We start from the raw sequence: 23,085 nt of genomic DNA, 5'->3' as shown, positions 1-23,085 counted from the left end.
TCCCAAGACCTTACGGCCGGGAAGCACCGACGCGAGTCCTTTAAAGGCTGGGCCAGCGGGCTTCTGGGGCTCCTCGCCGCCCGCTTCGCTTCCCTTCTGGCCTTCTCTCCTTCCTGCTTCGCGGCCAATGATTCCGAACCGAGCCGCGCGGACGGGCGCTGATTGGCCTTCGCGCGGTTCCAAAGGGGCGGGCCCCCGAGAGGATTTTAAGATCCGAGCTCTGTGCCTTTTGCTCGCTCTTCCATCGCTGCTGGACGGCAACTGCGAAAGGTGCACGTGGGAACGCGGCGCGGGGTGAGTAGCGGCTCCGTCCCGGCACAGCTGGTTCAAGGGGGGCAGGGGAAGGGGGCTGCAGATCCGGGGTGCCGAGTTGGCAAACTTTGCCGGGATCCGCTTCCCTTCCCCACCGCCGCCGCTGCCCGCTTCTAATCGTGGGCAGATGGTGAGGAGGAGCCGCAGGGGATTTGCGCCTGTCGCCTCATCCCTTGGTCCCCTCCCATTCCCTCCGCCCCCCCCCCGGCCACCCTGCAGCGATGGCTGCGGCGCTGATCCTGTCCAGGGGCTGCAGGGCACTTCTCCGCCCCGGCTGCCGCGCGAGGAGGTGGAGACCCGCCCCGATCCGCAGGGTGAGTGGGCTCCATCCAGGCGGTGCTGCCTCCAGCAGGGCGGTGTTGCGGCTGCGGGACGGGACGGGACGGGACGTTCCTCTTTGGGGAGCGGAATGGGCCTAATTCGGCCTTGGTGGGTCTCCGCCCTGCTTCCTTGGGAGCTGCGTGTCAAAAGGGCGAAGGGCGGGGCCTTTGCTTTCTCAGGGGCTTGAAGGTGTCCTGCAAATGGGGCTGCACGTTGTGCTCAGGGCTGGCCCACCCATGAGATGAGGCGAGGTGACTGCCTCAGGTGGCAGGATTCACAGGGTAGCAGTAGCTGCTCTATATCTTTATCCGCCCCTCCTCCCATGTGCCTGACTTAAATACTTCCTCACTCCTCCTTCCCTGGCAGGGAGGCGAGGGGTCCTCATGTGGTGGTTGACCTCAGGTGACAAAATGTCCTGGGCCAGCCCTGGTTGCATTGTACCTCAAAGGATCTCATCCCCACTGCTGCCTCCTCCTGCTGCCGTGTCTTTATGCTCTTTAAGGCAAATGGCATGTGGGGCCTCCAAACTGCAGGTTTCTGTGGGTTGTGCCACTGAGGAAGGAGAGCAAGTGCCTCTTGAAAGTGACAGGCCAGTGCAGGATGCGCCCTAAAGTGGAATGAACCTGCGCAACAACCTGAACAAGGCAGGCTTCTTAAAACTGTAAGCAGCTGAGCTGAACTGTGGGAGAAAGATAAAAGTAGCTTTGTTGAATGCAGGAGCACATATCTCTTGTCATTACTGACCACTGTTGTCTGTTTAAGGAATGGGCCTTCCATAGCCTCTGCATTTCCACGCTGTAACAATGGCACTGTGGCAACTTCTTGTACCCTTTCCTTCTTTCTGCCAGTTTCAGTTCCAGTTCCCTTTTGCTTCTTTCTTGTGCAGTGTATCTTCACTGACTGTTTTGCACACATGCACACAACAGCTTTATAGCACGATGCAGTACTATTTGGATTACTGGATTTTTGTGTGACAAGACTGACCTCTGTTCTGGGACTGAAAACAATTTTTTGGGCTGAGTATGTGCTCAAAGGCACATTCCTTCCCTAATTCTAAGAATGCTGCCCCCTCCAACTTTGCACCTTACTGAAATTGGCAAAACTGAGGCATCTGTGACAAAAAAGAATCCCACAAACTAGAAGACTCTATTTGATCTAAAGAACCTGGTATGCTAGTTTAGTGTGTCCTCATGCCCACCAGCCATAAAAACTGTTTTAAATTAATGTTAGTCTAGACTGTAGGTGTGAGTGATATGGCCAAAGAGTTCTGGTTTTTTTCCTCTCTCTCTCTGATATTTGTAAATACTTCTGTGCTGAATGTCTTTAAAAATATTTAAAGGTAGTTATCAAGTAACAATCAATTAAAAATACCTAAAAACAAAAATAACCAGAGAGTTAAAAAATTTAGTTTTGCTGAGCTGTCACACCCTCAGTGAAAAAATAAAAATAAATCACATCAACATCTGCCTTATATTGAATTAGACCAATGGTTCATCTATTGTCTGTACTGACTGACAGTTGCTCTCCAGAGTTTCAGACAGCATGTTGAACCTGATACTGTACCACTTACCTCCCTGCTTGTGCAAAAGCTTGTGCAAAAAGTACTTCTTTGGAAAACCCATTCCAAATCCAGATACAGTATCAGAGCAGGAAGCCCCTGGAAGAAGGGCCTAGAAATCTGCCACATTGGGTAGTACATTCAGATATTGCAGCTGAGAGTGGAGTGGAATTGCTTCCCACAGGAAAAGTGATTTGACAGCCTCCCCATGGTGGTGTACTTTGACTGAAATCTGGATGAAGCCCACTAAAGTAAACAGCATGAATATTTGATTCTATATTTTCTGCTAAATGACATTCTACCTACAGCACTGCTGTAAAACTGCTGGCTGCAGAAATTGTTCTTGAAATTGTTCTATTAGGACTTGGTGTATGTGGGTGGGAATACTAAGGAATGAAGTAAACAGTAACTGCCATTGTTAAATTGACACACCAGAGTGGATCAGTTGTGTGATAACAGAAGACCAATTGAAACATTAAACTGTGCGAAAACCTGTTTGCCAAGCATGAGAATTATTCCAAGGCTGGCACAAAGCAAATTTAAAAGTTCAGGTGCTCAGCCACTTTCCTTTGGTGCTCATTAGTTGTGGCATGTTCCTGAAGATGGCACAAAAATGTGCATGACCACTTTCTTTTATATTTATATTGCAAAATGTTGATTGTGAATGGCAGGGCTGGGTGATATATTGTCCAAAACCTGTTTGAAGTCCATATCATCATATCAGTTTCATAATTTTTGGCCTGGCAATATATCATGAATTGTGTGTGTGCACGCCCTATGCAAGAATCACAATGAGGGGAAAACCATGAATCCAGCCAATGCTTCTCCTAATTCCTGCAGTCCCTGTTAACTCTGCTGGCTCACCTCTCCCCCTGGCTCCTGCAGAACGAGCTAGTTGAGTGCTCATGAACACACCTTGATTTTGAAACTTGCTGTTGAGCCTCTGCTACGAGATCACTCTTGTATGTAAATGGTCCTCTCGACAGTCCCTGCAGATGATTTGCTCACCACAAGTACTGTGGAGTCTGTCAAGCAAAGTGGAACAAGATATACACAGCTCATCTTAAACTGATGCTTGTCACAAGAGTGACCTCCCCTGAAACTGCAGAGTTTTCAGTAGAGAGCTGACACTGCTTTTCTTAGTTTGCTTACTTCCATCATGTGATCTGCAGAATGATTCATGGTGAGCTGCCTCATTTATCAAGTCCTCATGACTTCCCTGAAACTGCAGTGAGGCAGTTTAGAGGCAGACATTCATGTGTAAAGGCACCCTCTTGTCAGCTAATACTGCAAACTTTTGGAAAGCTCTGGAGTCTAAATGTCCTTTCTCCCCTTTCTTCTTTTTTCAATTTGCCTTTTAGATTTTTCAGCCGCACTATTCAGATCAGAAAATGTCATCTGTCCTTGAGCCCCTCTTTGAGTATGTTGATAAACACCAGGACCTGTATGTTGAGGTAAGTGGCCTGTGGACATTTTAAATCCAGTCTTGGCTTCCTCAGGCTGCAGAGCCTATACCTTAAATCTTGATTTTGCTGCCAGCAGTAGGAGCATCACTTAGGGGACATCCTGCTGGCAGAGGAGAAAACTTTTGCTGCTGTGCTACAAACAGTGCAGTGAATCCACTGGGGACAAGTTGGGAGATCCTCTAGAAATGGGGGTTGGGGGAGGAATCCATTAAAACTACCACCTACCCCATTCTCCTTCTGCTGGATCAAAAGTCGTCCCTTGACTGAAAGATGCTTTTTATTCACAGAAGGCTTAAGTTAAACCTGTATGCATATGTTGAGCTGCAAAATTCCTTCTCTGAATAACAGGCTTGTGAAGCAAGTGTTGCAGAGCAGTTGCTGGCTAGTCTTAGGTGACAGCCGAAAAGTTGATTTGGCTGTCCTAAAAACCACATGCTGAGTGGGAGGACTGTATCCTTGGTGGCTTTTGGAGTTTTCATTTGCAGAGCCACCCATCTCTAAATGCTTCCTGCTCCATAATTTCCTTAAACCACAAAGCTGGTGCAGACATACTATTCCAGTCTCACAGTTAAGAAACCCAAGAGTATCGCATTCTTCTCTCTCTCTGTCTCCACACCTTAACAATGGTTAAGGTTTCCATCAGTGCATTGATAGTACTAGCCAAGGAATAAAGAACATTAAGCCTGCATTAGCCATAAGACTCATGGGCCGCAATGAAACCTCTATAGTTGCTGTTTCCTTTGCGGAGAACAACACATACCGATGATCAGGAGGTTGGAGGAAACTAATATAATTCATGACTTATTTCCATGAAGATTTTCAAAATTCTTTACTACTTAGATTGAGGAGAGTGTACATTTTCTGAATCTGGACAGTATCGGTTCAGACTACAAGTGTGTGTGTGTGTGTGTGTGTGAGCGCGCACACGCTTTTGTGTGGAGGAGCATTCATTCATATGATTCCTTAGCAGCAGTCTGAACTGGTATAGCTTAGACACAGGTTTGCTGTCTCATTTAGAGGCCCTTGGATGGTTTGTGAAATGAATGGAAGACTGGGAAATGGTAGCAGCGTTTTGCAGTTGCGTCCACACACGCACATATATTGTGAGTAGCACTATCACTTGGCTGGAGGAACTGAACCTAGTCATGCCTTGGGTGTAGCCTCTGAGCACAATTTAAGTGCTGACTAACAAGTTGTTTGTTGACAGAAGCCAGAAGCTACAACAGCCCTTGTAAACGGCCATTTTCATGGGGCCATTTGTCACCATGACAGTCAGCCATACTGAATCGAAAAAGCCTGTGTGTAGTCATAGGAAACATGGGAAGCTGCCTTTATATTGACTCAGGCGCTTGGTCTATCTGGCTAACTGATATTGTCTACACTAACTTGCAGTAGCTTACCAAGATTTCAAACAGGGGTCTTTACCACTTCTATTTGGAGACACTGAGGATTGAGCTTATGATCCTTAGTGTGCAAATCAGGTGGTCTGCTACAGTGCTGTGGCTCTGAAGTGGGCTTTACTCGCTCCCGCATTGTGCTTTGAACTAGGCAAATGCAAAGAGGAGTGCTGGAGTGTGCCCATAACCAAATGTGATAGATTTCAACTTTACTTTAAAATCAGAAGGTGTGCTAAATGGTAAAAGGGTTGGGAGCCGCTGGGTAAGAATAGAGTGAAAACACTATTTAACACATGACATTGTTCAAAAAAACCTGGCTTTTTCCACTCTGGGTTGCACCCCACCTCCCAAAATTGGCTGGGTGGGGGTGTCTCTGGTTCTCTCCAGTAATGGGGCAACGGGGCATGTGTGTGTGTGTGTTTGCACGCGCGCACACACACGCGGTTGGAAAATGGAGAGGAGCATTAGTGTTTCGTCTTCCAAAACACCCACCATTGCAGCTTGCCTCCTCTAAAATCCTAGCCAAGCAAAATAAAAGCCTCAGATGTTTTATTATCTTTCTCATCTCTGGTCCTGCTTCTTTCCTGAACTACTTACCTATAGCGTCTGGCCCAATGGGTGGCTATCCAGAGTGTGTCGGCATGGCCGGAAAAGAGGGGAGAAATCAGACGAATGATGGAAGTTGCTGCCAAGGACATTGAGCGGCTGGGTGGCACAACGGAGTTGAAGGATATCGGAAAGCAGAAGGTAGGTAGATTTAGCCAAGGTAGTGCTTTCAATTGGATACAGCACCCTGGGTTAGGGGTGTTTCCTATGTCCTGTTATTGCCTGTGGACAATTGCTGTACTTGTCTGGTCCGGGGGGGCGGGGCGGCTTAGAAGCAAATAGCAGCACCCAGCTGCCAGAACTGTGCTACAATTGCTTAGTTTACTGCCTGAAGATCTTCAAAGCAAGCTGTATCATGCTCAGCCTGTTCTATTTATTTATGTGGGTTGTGGGTGATTTTGTTTTGTTTTTACCTTCAAGGGCAGGCTTGGTCATTGTTTTCTGGTAGCCCTGCCTTTGTCTCAGGCTGTGTATCAGTGGTTGAAAACCATTGCCATGTAATAAGAATAACTCTAGTTTTGCATTGGAGCCACTTGGATAAGTAACATTTTTTTCAATCCAGTGGCTGTTTTGAGAGGACCACATCAAGAGAGGGAAGAGTTATCTTCCCTACCTGCTGCAACCCTGATAATGATCACACATCCCTTCTGATGCTATCTCCACTTTTTAAATACCCGTGTTAAATGCAAAGATGTGTTAGAGCCACAAGCTAGATGTGATATTTAAGTCTCCAAACTTAGTTTTGCCAACAGCAGCCTGTTCTTTTTCTGCTTAGGAAAACTTGCAGCTCCCTGTTCTGTCACTTGTTTCTACAGCAAAAGGAGTTTGCTGTAGACCAGATGTAGGGAACCTTTAGCTCTGCAGATGTTGCTGAATATCCCATCATCCCCAGCCATTGCCCATGCTTGCCAGGGACTGATAGTTTAGCAACAACGTACAAATTTAATAAATAATAACATATCAAATATCATCTGATGGGTGAAAGGTTCCCCACTCCTGCTGTAGAATGTCACCATGACATTCAATGTCATGTGAATCAAGTCAAACAAGCCCTAGCAGGAAACCTGGAAAAGGAAAACCACCATATTTCATGACTCATTTGGTTTTAATATGTAAAAATTAGATTCTGCTCTCTGTGTAACTCCCAGATGAGCTATGATTAACTATGTTATAGGAACTTGTTTAATGCATTGAACAGTTCCTTTTGAATTTGCATTCTTTCCTCCCTGCTTGCACAATGTAGCAGTGCATTCCTTGCAGAAACTTAAAATTATTAATAAATATTTCCTGCGAACTTAAACAGTGCACTCAATAGTATTCATTTCAGAGTTGCGCATATTTTCTGATTGCAGACCACCACATGAGTTGCATTTTCCGCTGCATTATAGAAGAGAAGGCACTTCTTAAAACCCTAATGTACCTTGTATTCAGAAGCGTAATGCAATGTTATCACATGAAAATGCATTGGCTGTGTGTTTTTACACTGCGTACTTGCATCCTTGGTATCTTAAGAAAATATGGAAGCTGCCACAGGAGTTTAGGCAGCCAAGGGGAGCAGCAGCAGCAGCGGGAAATGCAGGGAAGGGGAAACAGGTCAGGGCTGCTAAGGAAAAGCAGATCATATATGGCCCACAATACCTTAAAAGCAGGGATGGGGAACCTGTGGTCCTCTGAATGCTGTTGAACTACAACTCCCATCAGCCCCAGGCAGTGTGGGCATGAATGGTGGGGGTTATAGTCCAGCTGCATCTTCATGACCACATGTTCCTCCCTCCCTCTTTGGAAACCTGCAATAATAATACAGAAATGTGCTTTTGAGAACATTGGCTTATACATCTTGCAATGGAATTCATGGTACCTCAAATAATAATAATACCGTATTTTTTGCTCTATAAGACTCACTTTTTCCCTTCTAAAAAGTAAGGGTAAATGTGTGCGCGTCTTATGGAGCGAATGCAGGCTGCGCAGCTATCCCAGAAGCCAGAACAGCAAGAGGGATCGCTGCTTTCGCTGCGCAGCTATCCCTCTTGTTGTTCTGGGTTCTGAGATTCAGAATATTTTTTTTCCTTGTTTTCCTCCTCCAAAAACTAGGTGCGTCTTATGGTCTGGTGTGTCTTATAGAACGAAAAATACGGTAATAATAATAAAGGCCCTTAGATGCATTTTGCCATTTACAGTTTGCATCTCTAATTCTAGCTGCCTGACGGTTCAGAGATTCCTCTGCCTCCAATCATTCTGGGCAAACTTGGCTCAGATCCTCGCAAGAAGACTGTTTGCATCTATGGACACCTGGATGTACAACCTGCAGCACTAGACGATGGCTGGGACAGCGAACCTTTCACCTTGGTGGAAAGAGACGGTAAGGCATGCAAACACCTGGCTTGCCTCTCTATGAATTTTTACCTGCAAAGATAAAATGCCTGTCAAGCTAGACATTACTCTAAAAAAAGTAGCAGGAATTCCAACCACAGTTAAATGCAGATAATGGTGAAAAATACAATAATGGTGCAGTGGACCTGCTCTCCACCCACCCACCCAAAGAAAAACCCCAGCAAAGACTGAGAATGCTCAGTAGCCAGGAAATATTCCATTTTGTTCCTTATAGTAATAAGTAGGCTTGTGGTTGTGGATTCAAAGGCTAACGACTAAGCTAATTCCAGCCTTCACAAACTGACACTATGGTAACAATAGCTTCCTTGCAGCTCTCCATCCAAGGTTCCTTCAGTGACCATTTCCTTGTATGGGACATTTCCCTGGTGGTGCAAATGTGTCACTTGGGCTGGCCCAATTCTTATTTTGGGGTTCCCTTGTTGATTTGTGGCAGCTGTTGCCATTGCAAAAAGATAACATTTTGCCCCAGAGAATGATGATGCAGCTTGAAGTGGAGAGTTTCCCAGTGATGAAAAGGCATGATTTGGACTGTCACTATTCACATTTTTTGGTGTAGGGTCAAATAAACTTAGGTTGTTCACAGAGCTCTTTATTGAATAAGGAACTGGGAACCTGAAACTTCAGAATCATAAAAAAATGTATAAGACTATGATAACTAGGGACTCCAGATATTTTCCAGCTACTGAGGGTTTAGATCTTGCCCTCAGTAGTACCAATTTGCTACTAATTTTGGTCCTGGCTCGTGTACTAGAAATAATTTTCTGCTCCAATCTGCTTTTGTTTTGCTGGAGTTTATTATTATTATTCATAATAATAAATAATTTTATTACTTTATAATGGTATGCTGTTTTGGAAGGAACTGCATGACCTGTGAATGGTTTTAATTAAGAGTACTGTCACTCCTTCTGCCTAGGAAAGCTCTATGGCCGAGGGTCAACAGATGATAAAGGCCCAGTGCTTGCCTGGCTGAATGCCCTGGAGGCTTATCAACAAACTAAACAGGTATGGTTTGAATTCTCTTTCAGCTTGCTTCTCTAGTAAAAGATTAAATTTTTGACCTTCACTGTTTTAAACTACTGCAGTTATCAGTAAAGATAACGATTAAACCTGCTGGATGCAGAATTAGTCCAAGAGCCATGGTTTGTTATCTGCTGAATGGCAAGTTTTTTGACTCTCTGGAAGTATTTGCTTGGCTTCCCCCCAGCTTGTTCTGCTCTCCAAGGCTGCAACAAGGCAACACTAGGCAGGGTATGTTTTAGGTTTGCTCCTTTTACCCCTTTCTTAGTCTTCATCATTGTCATTACCTATCTAGTTCTGAAAGTTTCCTAGGCACTGTACAAAGATGAAAAAACGAGAGTGACCTTGTCCTCAGGTTTACAAGTATTGGAAGGGAAGATGGAAATCAAACAGACATGAATACCCAAGACTTTTAGTTGCATCATGGCTGAGTGGACTGGCCATGGAGGAGGAGCCAAACAACAATTGGTCTCAGTGAAGATGGTGGAAGGGGTTGTGCTGCCTCTCCCCCCTGCTCAGCTGCAGCCAGGTGGAATGACTGCAATTGCCACATAGCACTAGATTGCTGAAGTTCAGCACCAGTTGAGTCAGGAGCTGCTCTGGTCCCAAGCCTGAGCTCCTGCTCAATGTTCTGTTCTATAGAATTGTAGGGTTGGAAGGGCCCCCGAGGGCTATCTAGTCCAACCCACTGTAATGGAGCAATCTTTTGCCCAATGTGGGGCTCAAACCCACAACCCTGAGATTAAGAGTCTCGTGCTCTACCAACTGAGCTACCCTAACTTTTGCCAACCTGCTGCCCTCCGGGTGGGTTTGGAGTGCTACTGCCATCAGCCCCAGCCAGCCACCAAGTTGGTGAATGCTATTGTACTGGATAAGTGAGAAGGGCGAGTTAGGGTTGGCAGCGGGGAGTGACTCCCACAGCACATGTCCCCTGAAACACACAAGCACTGCCCATTCTGTTAGCTGTTTAAGGCTGGAGGAAGGTGAGGCTGTTCTAGTCCTGAGTAATTTGCCACCAGGGGCATTTGCTATTCATAACAGAAGAGTGGTAACTTACGGGCTGATGTGCTCAAGGACTGGTATAGACATTATGTCCTCTAATCCAGGGGTGGGGGAAACCTGTTTCAGCCAGAGGAATGCGTAACCTTCTGGGCACATGCTGCCATGTGGAGCAGAGATAAAAGTGAGTGAAGCAACCAATTTTATCTTTATACAATAGCCTAATTTCTACAGCCCCTACCCCTCTGTATCCTCCATCAGGCAAGCAAGCAGCATTATCAGAATTCAAGGACACATTCTAAGCAGGCAAAAACTCTCAAGGCCGGTGAGGGGGGGTGGCTAGTGAAGAGATATGGCCTAAAGCAGGGGTAGGCAAACTATGGACTCTGGGCCGGATCAGGCCCACCTGGGTCGTAATCCAGCCTGTGCCGCGAAGCCAGAACCCGCCGTGAAGCCAAGACTCCCAGCGATGGCAACGGGAGGAAGAAGCCGAGCGGTGGCAGCTGTGCCAATCAAACGCCGCACCTGGTTTACCTCAGTGCAGCGCGGGGACGTCTTTGCCAATCAAACGCTGCACCTGGTTTACCTCAGAGGCGTTTGATTGGCAGAGACGTCCCCACGCAGCGCTGAGGTAAATCAGGTGCGGTGTTTGATTGGCAGAGCTGCCACCGCTCGGCCTCTTCCTCCTGCTGCCACCGCCGCCCTGGTGCTCCTGTGGGCCAGAGAGCGGAGCAGACGAGCTCGCTCTGCCTACCTGCTTCACAAGAAGAAGCAGTGGTGGTGGCGGCAGCAGCAGCCCCTGGGAAGGTAAGCGCAGCGTCTTCTTTCTCTAGATGGGGAGGAAGCTTGTTTCGCACACTGCCGCCAGCCCTTAGGCGAATGAGGCAGGCGGCAAACTGAGAAGGCAGCTGGGGCTGGGGCTGGGGTGGGGAGGAGGACTACTTGCCCCCCTCACAGTGTGCATAGGAATTTGTTGTTTTAGAGTCCGGCCCTCCACAAGGTCTGAGGGACAGTGGGCTGGCCCCCTGCGGAAAAAGTTTGCTGACCCCTGGCCCTAAAGTGTATCCAGAGGACCAGATACAGAGGCACAGAGGGCTGCATCTGGCAAAGGTTCTCCACTCCTATTCTAATCCACAGGTTTGGAACCACCCAAATCAGTCAAGGGCTGCTTTGATGTGGGCTAATATAAGACAGCCACATCAGTACATCAAGCAACAAAAAATGTTGCAAACAAAACTTTTGTCTTGATGGAAATAGTAATGTGCACCCCCCCAATCTGGATCAGAACCATAGCAGAGGGGCTAAAGGGTTCAAGTCCTCCTTATCACCCATCCTGTATCAAACCTGCCAGCTACTCTTAATAAGTTCACAGAGTTTCCAAGGTGCGGTGTCTGGCCCCTACATGATTTGCATTTCTTATTTCCAGTTGTTAAACAATAGCAACAACCTCTACCCCACACACCCCAAATTATGCTGCTATAAGTTTGGAGGGAAGGGAAACCAGGAATGGAGTTTTGTGTGAAGAGACTGTAAGCTCAATTCTGGTACTGAAAACAGATTCCTGGACTCTGATGTACTTGAGGATGACCTGTCTTATCTGCCCTTCTTTCTGAGCCACTATTTTGCACTTTGCTCCAGCTGCTGGATCTTGGGGTACTAGAAGAAAATAAATGGAAATACCTCAAGTTTGTGGAATGCTCTCCCCCAGGAGGTTTGCCTGGTGAAAAGTTTTCTCTTCAACCAGGTGTTTGACTGATTAAAACTTCCTGCAAGCTTAACTTGTGAAAAACAATGTGTACAACTCTCTTTAGCTCATTCTGTTCCATTTTCTCCATACAGGAAATTCCGGTTAATGTCAAGTTCTGCCTAGAAGGTATGGAGGAGTCTGGCTCTGAAGGCCTTGATGATTTAATTTTTGCACAGAAAGATGCCTTCTTCAAAGGTGTAGACTATGTTTGCATCTCTGACAACTACTGGCTGGGCAAGAAGAAGCCCTGTATCACCTATGGCCTGAGGGGCATCTGCTATTACTTCATAGAGGTAAAGATTAAAAGAACAAATATTCCTGTTAAAGAAGACAAGTATACTTTATGAGTTGTATTCAACTTAGTTTTACTCAGAACCGACCAGTTGAAATTCCAGGACCTAACTTAATTATGCTCATTAATTTCAACAGATCTACTCGTGAGAAAAGCATTCTTGGACTAAGATACTAATTTTAATTGTTGAAGAGTCGACATCTGTGTGGTTGACTTGTTTGAACAGAAGTATGCAGAACACCAAATCTTGCGTAGTTTTAGAAAATGCGATAGCACTTGGCTTATGAATATTATTTATATACAATTATAAGTGTGCATCTGTAACACAGTAATAATGGCATTCTAATGTCTATCAAACATTATAGGTGGAATTCAGTGTCACACTTTGACAAACATAGCATCTGTACAAGCATTTCAGCTTGTCAGATGGATTGATCCTCTGTCTCCTCCCCCACGTACTGTTCTTGGGGTTCTCCTGATGCTCCCCCTCCCCGCCACTGTCCATGGGAAGAGAGGGGGGGAAGCCCCAGTGAACTTTTTGGATGCAATGTACAGTCATTTTCCAAAGACTGTTGTACAAGCTGAACAAACCAGGTAGAGCCTTGCAAAAACTGTTTGTTGGGCAAAAACGTGGACCTGGTAACCATCACTGTAGATCCAACTTTGAAAGGCATGGCAGCCACCTATCATTAATGTACCTCAAGATAAACTAGATAAGAGGACAAATGTATTTATATTTGTTCTAAATTCGTTTTCTGTTGCATGCAAAAAGAGAAATGAAAAAGAAAATCCTTGAGCAGAAATGTGGCTCATTCCTGTCACAGCAAAAGTGCTTTTAGCAGCTTGGTTCCTTCGGATGGTTCTTTCAGCTTTGCATAAATATAGAACCAACAGTGCAATATTTTAGTCGATTTCAAATTTAAGCATAAGCAGAATACTGAAAATGAGTAAATTTTTTAAAAAAAAGATTATCTGAAACAAAAGTTCCAAACAGCCTAACTCTTACCTGGACCCAATGGTACAATAAGCTGGTGGCTACCAGGTAATTCTGAAAGATGGAAATAATGACTTGCATGTGACTGTTAATGGATTGTGTTTGAGGTTTGTTTGTTTCTGACATACAGGTGGAATGCAGTGACAAAGACCTTCACTCTGGAGTTTATGGTGGCTCAGTGCATGAGGCTATGACGGACCTCATTGCTTTGATGAGTAAGTAGCTCATACCTCCTAGTTCTGCTCTTAGAAATGGGAATCTTCTAGCAGAAGAAATAGCAATGTGCTTGCAGTTCAAAGGCCTTCTCACTGGGGAAAAAATAAAAGCAACACCCCCACCCCTGCCAAGTTAGGGTTTATTATAATAGCAAGGTTAACAATTGATGGACTAGCCAGAGTGTTAATGAGGGCAAAGATCCGTTTGTGGGGCAAAGGTATACGTAAATAATCTGAGTGTAAATGTTATCTACAAGGTACAATCACAAGTTTCTTCTCACCTTTTTGAATACTGCTTTAGTTTATGCTGAAGCATGCAGTTGAGTGTGGACTCTGGTTGCTACTCAAATCTTGCACAAGGCAGACAGCATTTAATAAGAAATCTGGTTTGTATGTGTTAAAATGGTTAGGTGGGTGGACAGATAACCTAATTTATATTGTAAACCACCCTGTGATCTTTAGGTGAAGGGCGGTATAGAAGTAATAGTAGTAGTAGTTGTTGTTGTTGTTATGGCTTGGCAAGACTTTCCCCCCTCCTGTAGGTTCCTGCCAATAAGTTGCGGCCCTTCTCTCTGTGCCCCCACCCCCAATCTGACATCTGAAGGGCAGCCATGAGACAGCCCAATTTGTTGTTCAATTGAGCTCCAGGCTAAGACTTTTTCTGTTCTCTCAAGTCTCATAAGATCGTGTGACATGGTAAATGGAATGGATAGATAAATAAATAAATAAATGGAAGTTGCTGATACATTCTCTCTCCCCCTCCTGCCCTCCCTGAGTGGTAAGAGTGTTGGACTGGAAGGAACTTTGGGGCAGCAGATCAGATGTGAGCCGGCCCATTTTACAGCACAATCTCATACTGCTGAGATGATCACATTCCCTGTCTAGAGTTCTTAATCCAAGTGGGTTGAGTGATTCAGTTGGATTGAATAGGCAAGCATTTTGCTTCTGTACCGAAGGATGTGTTGGCTCATAGTGAATCTTTGCTGCCTCTGGCTGTATGCGAAAATAGTTGTGAACTGCTTCTGTTTGAAACCATCCTTCAACTGCACCGCTGCAGCTTGTGATTGTTGCTGGTGCATCAAACAATGGTTGTGGTATGCAGTCACATGAACAGTTCAGTGCCTTGGTGCCTATCCACTCATCCATCACTTTGGCCACATGAACTGGTCTCTCATCTTTACTTGAAGGAAGGCCTGGGAATAATGATTTGGCTGACGGTTGTTCAATAAATTTTCCTTGGTTCAATAAATAGAGTTTGCTGCTTTTGCAGTGGATGAACAAGGGCAATCTCTGAAATCAGTCTTCACTCAGGAGATCTTATGCAAGTAGGGAGGGCCTTTGGACATCACCAGCAGTAATAAAATCTAAACTCCTAGAAATTAATTACTAGAAATAGGTGGCTGGCTAACATCACTCAAGACATCTGTAAGAATTGACTGTGCATAAGTCATGAGCAAGCAGCTATAGCAGAAGACTTGGGGCTTGTTTTCTGTTTGTGTTTCTGACTTTTGCACTAGGAAAGATGAATCCACATTGCAGTTATCATATTTATGCTCTAATTCAAGCTTAAAGGTGAATTAGAACTTTTAAAAATGAGGTTCCTTAAAATAAAGGGAAATATTTGAGGCCTTTCATTGTTTTATGCAAAATGAATGACTGCTTCAGTCTCTGAATTTATCAGCCAAGTGAGTCAGCAGAAATGTCCTAAAAATCGGAGGTGGGAGCACAGCGGAGTGCTCAGATGACTATCGCCACGGTGTTCAGTCTGGGCTTGACCAAAACAACCACTCCGTGAATTGGCTGTAAGGAAGATAGCTTAGCTGGCGGTGCTGAAAGCCAACAAAAATATCAGCACTGAAGACTTCTCAGTTTATTTATTTGATTTAAAGTTGCTGAGGATGTTAAAACCACTTGGAAAACAGGATGCTGGCTGTGCTCCCTCTGTCACAGGGATTGAGGAATTTGTGGCTCTCTGGAAGGTGTTGGGACTTCAGCTTCCGTCAGCCTGAGCCAGCATGGCCGACAGAGATGATGGGATTTGTAGTCCATCAATATCTGGATGGATCATGTTTCCCATCTTAGTCCTATCAGCCCTCGGTGATCAGGTGCCTATAGTACTTTCCATGTACTCTCTAGGCTGCTATTTCAGTTCAATTTATAGCTATGTGACATGGAAGCAAGAGGTTTATGAATATCCGCAAGCAATATTTGAAGATTTTGGGTTTCTCTGGCTGCCTTTGGTATTTTATGTCTTCTTTGTTGCAGGCTGCTTGGTGGATAAGAAAGGGAAGATTCTCATCCCTGGCATAAATGATGCAGTGGCTCCCCTCACTGATGAAGAGCGTAAACTTTATGACCAAATTGACTTTGATATGGAGGAATATGCAAAAGATGTAGGAGCCACACGACTGCTGCATGCAACAAAGGTGTGATGGGTCTCTTCATCTTTGGGATCCAGTTCCTCTAGCAATGAAGAATCAGTGTTGTTACATATTTTTCCCCATAACACTTCCCTGCCCCAGCAATATAAGATTTTAGGGATGGCCTGAAGACAACCATCCATGCTATAGTGACCTCCTAACTGGACTACTGCAACCTTTTCTGTGGTGCCTTCTCCCCATCTGTCAACTCACTCCCTCTGGGAGGAATTTGTCCCCTTCATTGAAGGTCTTTAAAATTGTGGTGGGGAAACTTTTTGGCCTGGTGGGCCAGATCACCATCTGTGCCCACTCCCTCAGGCCAACTCTACAATTCTATAATTCTATATATGCCATTTAGTGGACAGTAGTTGCCATGTAAAAAATAGAAGGTACATAATGACTATCATTTTAGATTAGCATAGAAAGGTGGAAGAGTGTGTAAGCTTCCAAACGCAATGGTTTACACATTCTTCTTCTATTCAAATTGGCCCAGTAAGTTGATAGGTTTTTTCGACTTAATTCTGGCTCTAGACTGAATACTCACAACTGCTTCCAGAATCCTATCATCACTCTTCTTCAATTCCCTTTCTAGAAAGATATATTAATGCACAGGTGGCGATACCCATCCTTGTCTCTGCATGGAATAGAAGGCGCTTTCTCTGGATCGGGAGCTAAAACTGTGATTCCGCGGAAAGTGATTGGCAAATTTTCAATCAGGCTGGTGCCAGACATGACTCCAGAAGTTGTGACTGAGCAGGTATGTTTGTTTGTTTGTTTGTGTGTGATAATCCAGGTCTAAGGCCAGCCTGAGATGAATCTCACTATGGGTGGTACTCATCCAGGTTTAACTCAAGAGTAGACCCATTGAAATTAATGCACATAGTCAGTTAGGCCCATAAATTTCTGTAGGACTACTCTTGAGTAAAATTAGTCGTCTTAAATAGAAGACGATGGGATGGAAAGCAGAAAGAACAGGATGAAATTCAAAGACTATTTAGCTAAATATGTTAAGATAACTTAATTGGAAAAATTTGCAAATATCAGATAGGCTTAGGATTTAAATATGTAATGTTAGAGAATAACATATTTAAAGTTAAAATGAAAAGAAAGAAAGATGTTAAGTGATTAAGTTAATTTTATGAGAAAATTGGTTTTGGAAAACTGTTACAATGATATACACTGAAATTCAGCCAGGGGGATTTGAGGAAGTCACTTAACCATGTTACTATGATTGGATTAAGTACAATTAAGATGTATGTATGTTTGTTTGTTTGTTTGTTTGTTTGTTTGAAAATTTTGGAAAACCAATAAAAAAAATTTGGAAAAAAAAGGAAAGCAGAAAGAACAGGTTGCATCCAGTGAAGTTCTACTTTGAGTTGACCCCTTGAAATGAATGGATGACAGCTAGTCGTGCCCACTTACTTCAAGGAGTCTTCTCTGAATATAATTAACATTTGATGCATCTCTGCTGTGGGGAGGGGGAGGGAAGCAGAAACATGTACCTCTGTATAGGACAAAAAGTAAACATGGGTCCCCTGAGTTTAGTGTCCCTCCTCGCTTTATACTCAATCTTATATTTGTCCATCTTCTCCAGGACTGTCTGTTCTGACTGGCAGTAAAGGACCTTAGATGGACACGGTGTATTGTCTTCATGCTAAAAAGGCCCTCATTTTCACAGAGCTCCAGTATTTATAAGCTGCAGCTCTCAAACATCTTGGTAGTAATGGTGTTGAAATTAATTGTGCTGTTTATTCCTTGATATGGAAAATACTAATTATGCACATTAGACAAACAGTTATTAATTGGAGCACTATTCTAGCGGCAAGAGCAGCTGTTAAATTTATAATTGGACAGATGCAGAGGTCCTTTTCTGTGACAGGGAAAGGCACTCCCTCATGGGTTAAGTGGTTTTTGTAGGTTTGGAGTTTTTTATTTAAAAAATCTTCCTTCACATCCATCAGCCCCATCCACAAATTTATTCAGGTGAATCACTTGTTTTCTGTGTAGCTAGGCATATTGTGGATTTTATGCTAGGATAGTGTGAGACAGATGCATAATTGGGATATAAAATATTTGTGCCTACGCAATTCCTGTTTTGTCCCTGCTCTGAAAGTGGGCGAACTGCATAAAGGTGATGCTTAGCATTTCAGATGTAGTTTCAAAACTTGCTTTCCTGGCTGCAGGTGAATTCATGCATAAAGAACTGAGCACCAATGCAATTGCTCCACTCTTCTTAGAAGTCTTAAGGTTTATTCTTTTTTATTACAGGTCAAAGATTACTTGTCCAAAAAGTTTGCTGAACTGCACAGCCCCAACAAATTCAAAGTGTACTTGGGCCATGGTGGAAAGCCTTGGGTTTCAGATTTCAACCATCCCCACTACATGGCTGGAAGAAGAGCTATGAAAACAGGTGAGATATTGAAATCTTAATCAAAATAGCCCCAATAAGAAAGAGACCTATCCCATTGGAATGTAGCAGAGAGATTAAAATGGGTTTCTTGTGTTATGAAAAGCAACCTTTTATCAATTTTGTAATGCCCTGCTTAGCTGTAATGCTGTTGTGATTAATTATTGCTTTGTCCCAGGGGCAAGCATTATTCTCTTGGTGCTTGTACACATTCATAGAAAAGCACTTGAGGGATATTAATCAGAAGAGAGAGAATTTGACTGACGGGTGATTTGTTAAGCTGGGATCCCATCATTCATGCTAGCTTGCAAGTGATGCAACCTGCAGTCCAACAACATCTGGATGGCATTTTGTTGACTACCCGTTTGTTAAGTTTTCACTTAAAGATGAAAAATTGCCAGTGTTGTGCACTGTGTTTTCTCTCCCCTGCTAGTCTTTGGCGTAGAGCCAGATTTGACCAGAGAAGGAGGAAGCATTCCTGTCACCCTGACCTTCCAAGAAGCAACAGGCAAGAATGTAATGCTGCTTCCTGTTGGCTCTGCAGACGATGGAGCCCATTCTCAGAATGAGAAACTCAACAGGTAAGGCATATGGTGCATAAGAGAGGCAGCTACTTACGTTTCTATAGGTGCACCTGTCTAGACCTAAGAGAGGTAACTCAGGACAGTAAGTACCTGTGGTCCTCTAGGTTGACACAAATACATACTGTATTTCTGTGCCCTGCATTTTTTGCAGTGGTGTTGGTGAATTTTCATTGCATCCATTAATCCTAGATTTCTTCTTCCTAGGTACAACTATATTCAAGGTGTCAAGCTCTTGGGTGCATACCTTCATGAAGTTTCCCAGCTGAAGGACTGAATCTATATTTCCTTCAACCAAAGTTGCTTTGGGACCTGAAAGTTACTTCCTTGCAACTTTTAAAAAAGTGCACTATTTTCGTCTCCTCTTCTCCTGCCAGACTAATTCACACTGAGATGCCTGGTGAAATATTTTTGACTCCATATCGAGCACTTTATAGCAGCAGATCAACACACGACAAAAATAGTGTGCTCAGTTTTAAGTACAACCACAGGACTATAAGGCCCTAACCTACTTATGTACTGTTTCAAACGGAAGATAAAGTGTGGGGGAGAAAGGAAGTCTATTATTTTTCCGTAATCTGATGTGTCAAAGTAGCAGCAAAAGACCAGTAATGCTTCACCCAACCTCTCTCACTTCTACATCCTCCTATAATCATCATTTTCTCTTTAAATTTATCACATTAAATTTTACCAAACCAGAATTTGAGGGCAGCTCCCAGATTTTTTTACAAGCCAAAACCCCTTGTGTTTTCTGTTTAAAAAAGAAATAAAGTCATCATGAAAAGTTTTCAAATGATCTGGCGGGGGGCGGGGACTTCAGTGGGTGGCAAATGAGATGTCCATTCCCTCCCCACTGTGCTACTCCTGGCTGTGAGGCTGTGTCTCGTCAGACACCTGTGCCTGTTAGGAATCTCTGCAGTCCTTGAAGACATCATATATTCTGAGCTATTAATAACAACAAACTGGTAGTTTTTCTAAAGCATTATTTGTACTTCATGTGGAAAGCTGCTAAATAAAAAAATAGCTCTGGTGCTACTAATACTGTGGTAGCCTTGTTAAAATGGAGAAAGCTTTAGGTGATCAGTGCATCAGAAAGACAAGACTGCGCATCTTCATGGGTGTGTGCATATATTTGTGATTAGAGAGGAGTTTCGTGTGAATGTCATAAGCCATGGTTTATCATGTTTGGAACAGGCTACCATGAACTTTTTGACCATTCACTCCTTCCTTTTCCAACATGGATCTGAGGCAGAGATTCAAAGTTTTATCTTTTCTTTTTGATGAACAGCAGTTTAGCGTTATGCCAAAACAATAAACTGTGGTTAACTTTAACAGTAATCTGTGGAAACATGCTAGCTTCACGGCCCATGGTTTAAAGCTGGCTTGTTTCAGCTGTTTGAAGGTAATGTGGGATACAGCCCACTGGTGTAGTTGGTAAGGAAGCAAAAATAAGTATGTTCTTACATAAAAAGATCCTTTTGTCAAAATGCTAAGTGAGTATCTGTTTCTTGAAGACTGTGGAAGGTAAGAGAACAAGGTACAAAGTTTGGCGAATTTTATTACTCTGCTTCCTAAATGCAACGAAACTAAATAATCCCTTTAAATATTATACTAGCTCTAAAGTCACTAATCCCCAGATCAGGAACTTGATTTGCCCCACTTCCAAGCAAATTCTTCTGCACCCTCCAAGACCCTACCTATTGTTGGCAGCAGTGGCAAAAAGAAAGAAAGATGATGTGGATATAGCCCTGACCTGGGCAGAGCTCAGGGGATGCGAATGGACCTTTCCTTGCACAGATCAGCTGACTGTGTGTGGTGGCTGCACACATTTTTGGCCACACATTCAGGTGACATGCATTCCTTGCAGCCATAAAAGCCCCAAAGTTGATCCAAACGTGTGGGTTAATCATATGCATTGATACTGTTGGATCTGGGCTATTGATGCATATGCCCGAGTCATCTGAACATCCAACAACTTCAAGAACTGTTTAGTGGTTTCCACCCGCTTAACTACTGAACAAGACACTTAAGTATTTTAACTATTATATGTATACGAGCACATGCTGGGGGCATCTAGGTATGTGTTGGATGAATATTTGACTCTGGGAGTGTTTATATGTTACTATGGCTGAGAGCATATAAGGGCCTTTTAGTATAAGAGTAGATGTGCAAAAAAATTAGCCTTGCTTATTTGTTGCTTGTCATCCCAGCTCTTCAGTCATAAGTCTCCCAGCGTGGCTTACAGCTTATCAACGAAAATCAGAAATAATTGAACAGCAGCTGCATAATTTCACAGTAAGACACAGAATTTCAGCGATCAACAGAGATAAAAACCATGAAAAAGCCTGAGTGGCTTAACAAGGGTTTCACTTTGTGCTAGAAAGGCATCAAGGTCTGTCTCATGCAAGTGTTCCTAGTGGGAAGAGCATTCCACATTTGTGGTACCACAAAATAGAAGGCATGTTCTTGGCCATTACCCACCTCACTTCAGGTAGGGAAGGGGGTCCCCCCAAAGCCCTCCACTGAACATCTTGGGCCAACTCATGTGGAGAAAGACAGCCCTCCAGGCACCAGATTTCTAAGCTGTATAGAGATTTAAAGATGAGAAGCAATATCTTGAGTTGTATACTGGTAGGTGCTGCAGTTGTTTAAGACAAGCAAGCGGTATTCCGTTCAAGCAGTCCTAAGGCTGAATTCGTAATCATACCATATTTTGGGCCACCTGCGAGAGCTGACCTGTGCACAAGCAGCCAAGAATGTTACCGGAGCATATCCATAATTGAATTAGCTCTACTTCGGCAGGGTTGTATTTTAGCTGGTGCTCTAACCAAAGTTAGTGTAATATGTCTCAAGCTGCTGAACTGATTGGTTGCCAAAGGCACTGTTGAAGTGAATCTGACGTGCTCTTCAGATGTTGCTGGACTACAAATCCCATCATCCTTGACCTCTGGCCATGTTTGCTGGCTTTGATGGAAGCTGGAGTATAACAACATAGGGGAAGCCACAAGTTCCCCACCTCTGAAGGGTAAAATGCTTCATATTCAGGAACTGCATGTGCAAAGTGCAGTAGCAGTGTGTGAGTGGGCAGAGTGGCATGGATAAGTTAATGGGGAGTCTCTGGACCCCTACATCTTGGACCCCAACCCCTCATCCTTGGTGCCTACTCACACAATCTCCAGGGCTTTTTTCCCATCTCAGGTGGACACCATTGTCGTAAGAGAACAAGGGAGGCATTTACAGTGTGTTCCAGCACCTCTTTTTCTAGAAAAATAGCGCTGACAATCCCTACTTTGGCAAATGGCAGTGTTGCCATCAGAGGGCACTCCTACCCCTGTTGTACCTTGCCGGCGGCTACTGGAAAGGTACAATGTCCATGTGGCTTCAATTATGGCTTCTAAATACATAGCACACATTGGGTCACTAAGCTTCTGCGGGTCTTATCTACTCTAAAGTAAATCTAGTTCAGTTCAATATGACTTACTCCAAAGTAAGCGTGTTTGCAATTGCGGCCTAACCAAGGCTGTCCTTTTATGGGGGATGTATGAGTGGAAATGTTTCCTGGCTATCAAGAAAAAATGCTGCATCTGCTCCACAGCTACTTTCAATCTATGAGCTGAATACATTCGATTAAAATGTAATGAATTTGTGATTTAATGCTTATGGGGGTTTTTTGGTTGTTTTTTTTTAAAAAAGTGGTGGTGGCTTTTCAGCAGAGGCCAGGGATTCTTTAGTTGTGATTCCTGCCTTGCAGGGGGTTGGCCCAGATAACTCTTGGGATCATGTCCAGCTCCACAGTTCTGTGACAGGAATTGTTGACTAAAACACTTGCTCATTAATAAAATTATTCTGGGAATCTAAACCATTTGTCAACCAACATATAAAATGTACCGTATATTGAGAGAGATTAATGAGAGAGATTCTCAGCAGCTAGCCTGATTGTGCTATTATGTATTACCATGTTGACCTGTGAACCTTGGAATACTAAGGTGAGTTTGCTTCAGTATTGGTTTCAGTGCTCTTTCTGCTGTGAATTTTTGTTGCAAAAGCTGCTTAAAGTGTTTGCCAGAGGCTGTGAATTTTTGTTGCAAAAGCTGCTTAAAGTGTTTGCCAGAGGCATATGATGCTGGTGCATTAGGGCTTTCTATTTGATCTGTTGTTGTTTTTCCTGGAGACCGCTCTTCATTCCCATAATCTTCTATGCTCAAAGACTGAAACGTAAGAACAATGTGAAATTGTTTCTTATAATTGTTAACGTTGCTTTATATCAATTTTTGAATGCACTTCAAGTGTCCATGTCCCAATAAGGCTTCCGTATCAAAATTATGGCCAAGCCAAAGAAAACACTCAACTTTGGGGAGGCTA

General features: G+C 43.9%; 1 protein-coding gene and 1 long non-coding RNA gene across 3 annotated transcripts in view; one reads left to right on the top strand and one right to left on the bottom strand.

Moving 5' to 3' along the window:
- On the top strand, nucleotides 1–19,762 carry LOC310766948 (cytosolic non-specific dipeptidase). Of its 2 annotated transcripts, none has more exons than XM_083623590.1 (12): nucleotides 1–294; nucleotides 3,553–3,645; nucleotides 5,658–5,801; nucleotides 7,857–8,019; nucleotides 8,965–9,053; nucleotides 11,907–12,107; nucleotides 13,231–13,315; nucleotides 15,581–15,741; nucleotides 16,328–16,492; nucleotides 18,004–18,145; nucleotides 18,576–18,723; nucleotides 18,931–19,762. In XM_083623590.1, the coding sequence occupies exons 2-12, from the start codon at nucleotides 3,583–3,585 to the stop codon at nucleotides 18,998–19,000; spliced, it is 1,431 nt and encodes a 476-aa protein (XP_083479716.1). In that variant the 5' UTR covers nucleotides 1–294; nucleotides 3,553–3,582; the 3' UTR covers nucleotides 19,001–19,762. The 2 variants fall into 2 exon arrangements, with proteins under 2 accessions (XP_083479716.1, XP_083479715.1); XM_083623589.1 differs by having other exon boundaries at nucleotides 221–626.
- The window catches only part of LOC310766960, a 175,152-nt gene continuing 171,262 nt past the window's right edge, over nucleotides 19,196–23,085 (bottom strand). Inside the window, exon 2 of the long non-coding RNA XR_014550551.1 lies at nucleotides 19,196–20,851. This is a non-coding gene — a long non-coding RNA (uncharacterized lncRNA). The remainder of the gene's footprint in view (nucleotides 20,852–23,085) is intronic.

The sequence above is a fragment of the Podarcis filfolensis genome (genome assembly GCF_964270895.1).
Source record: "Podarcis filfolensis genome assembly, chromosome: 7".
In the NCBI taxonomy this organism is placed as follows: domain Eukaryota; kingdom Metazoa; phylum Chordata; class Lepidosauria; order Squamata; family Lacertidae; genus Podarcis; species Podarcis filfolensis.
Note: the sequence above shows the minus strand (reverse complement) of the source record. Positions and strands in the feature narration are given on the sequence as shown.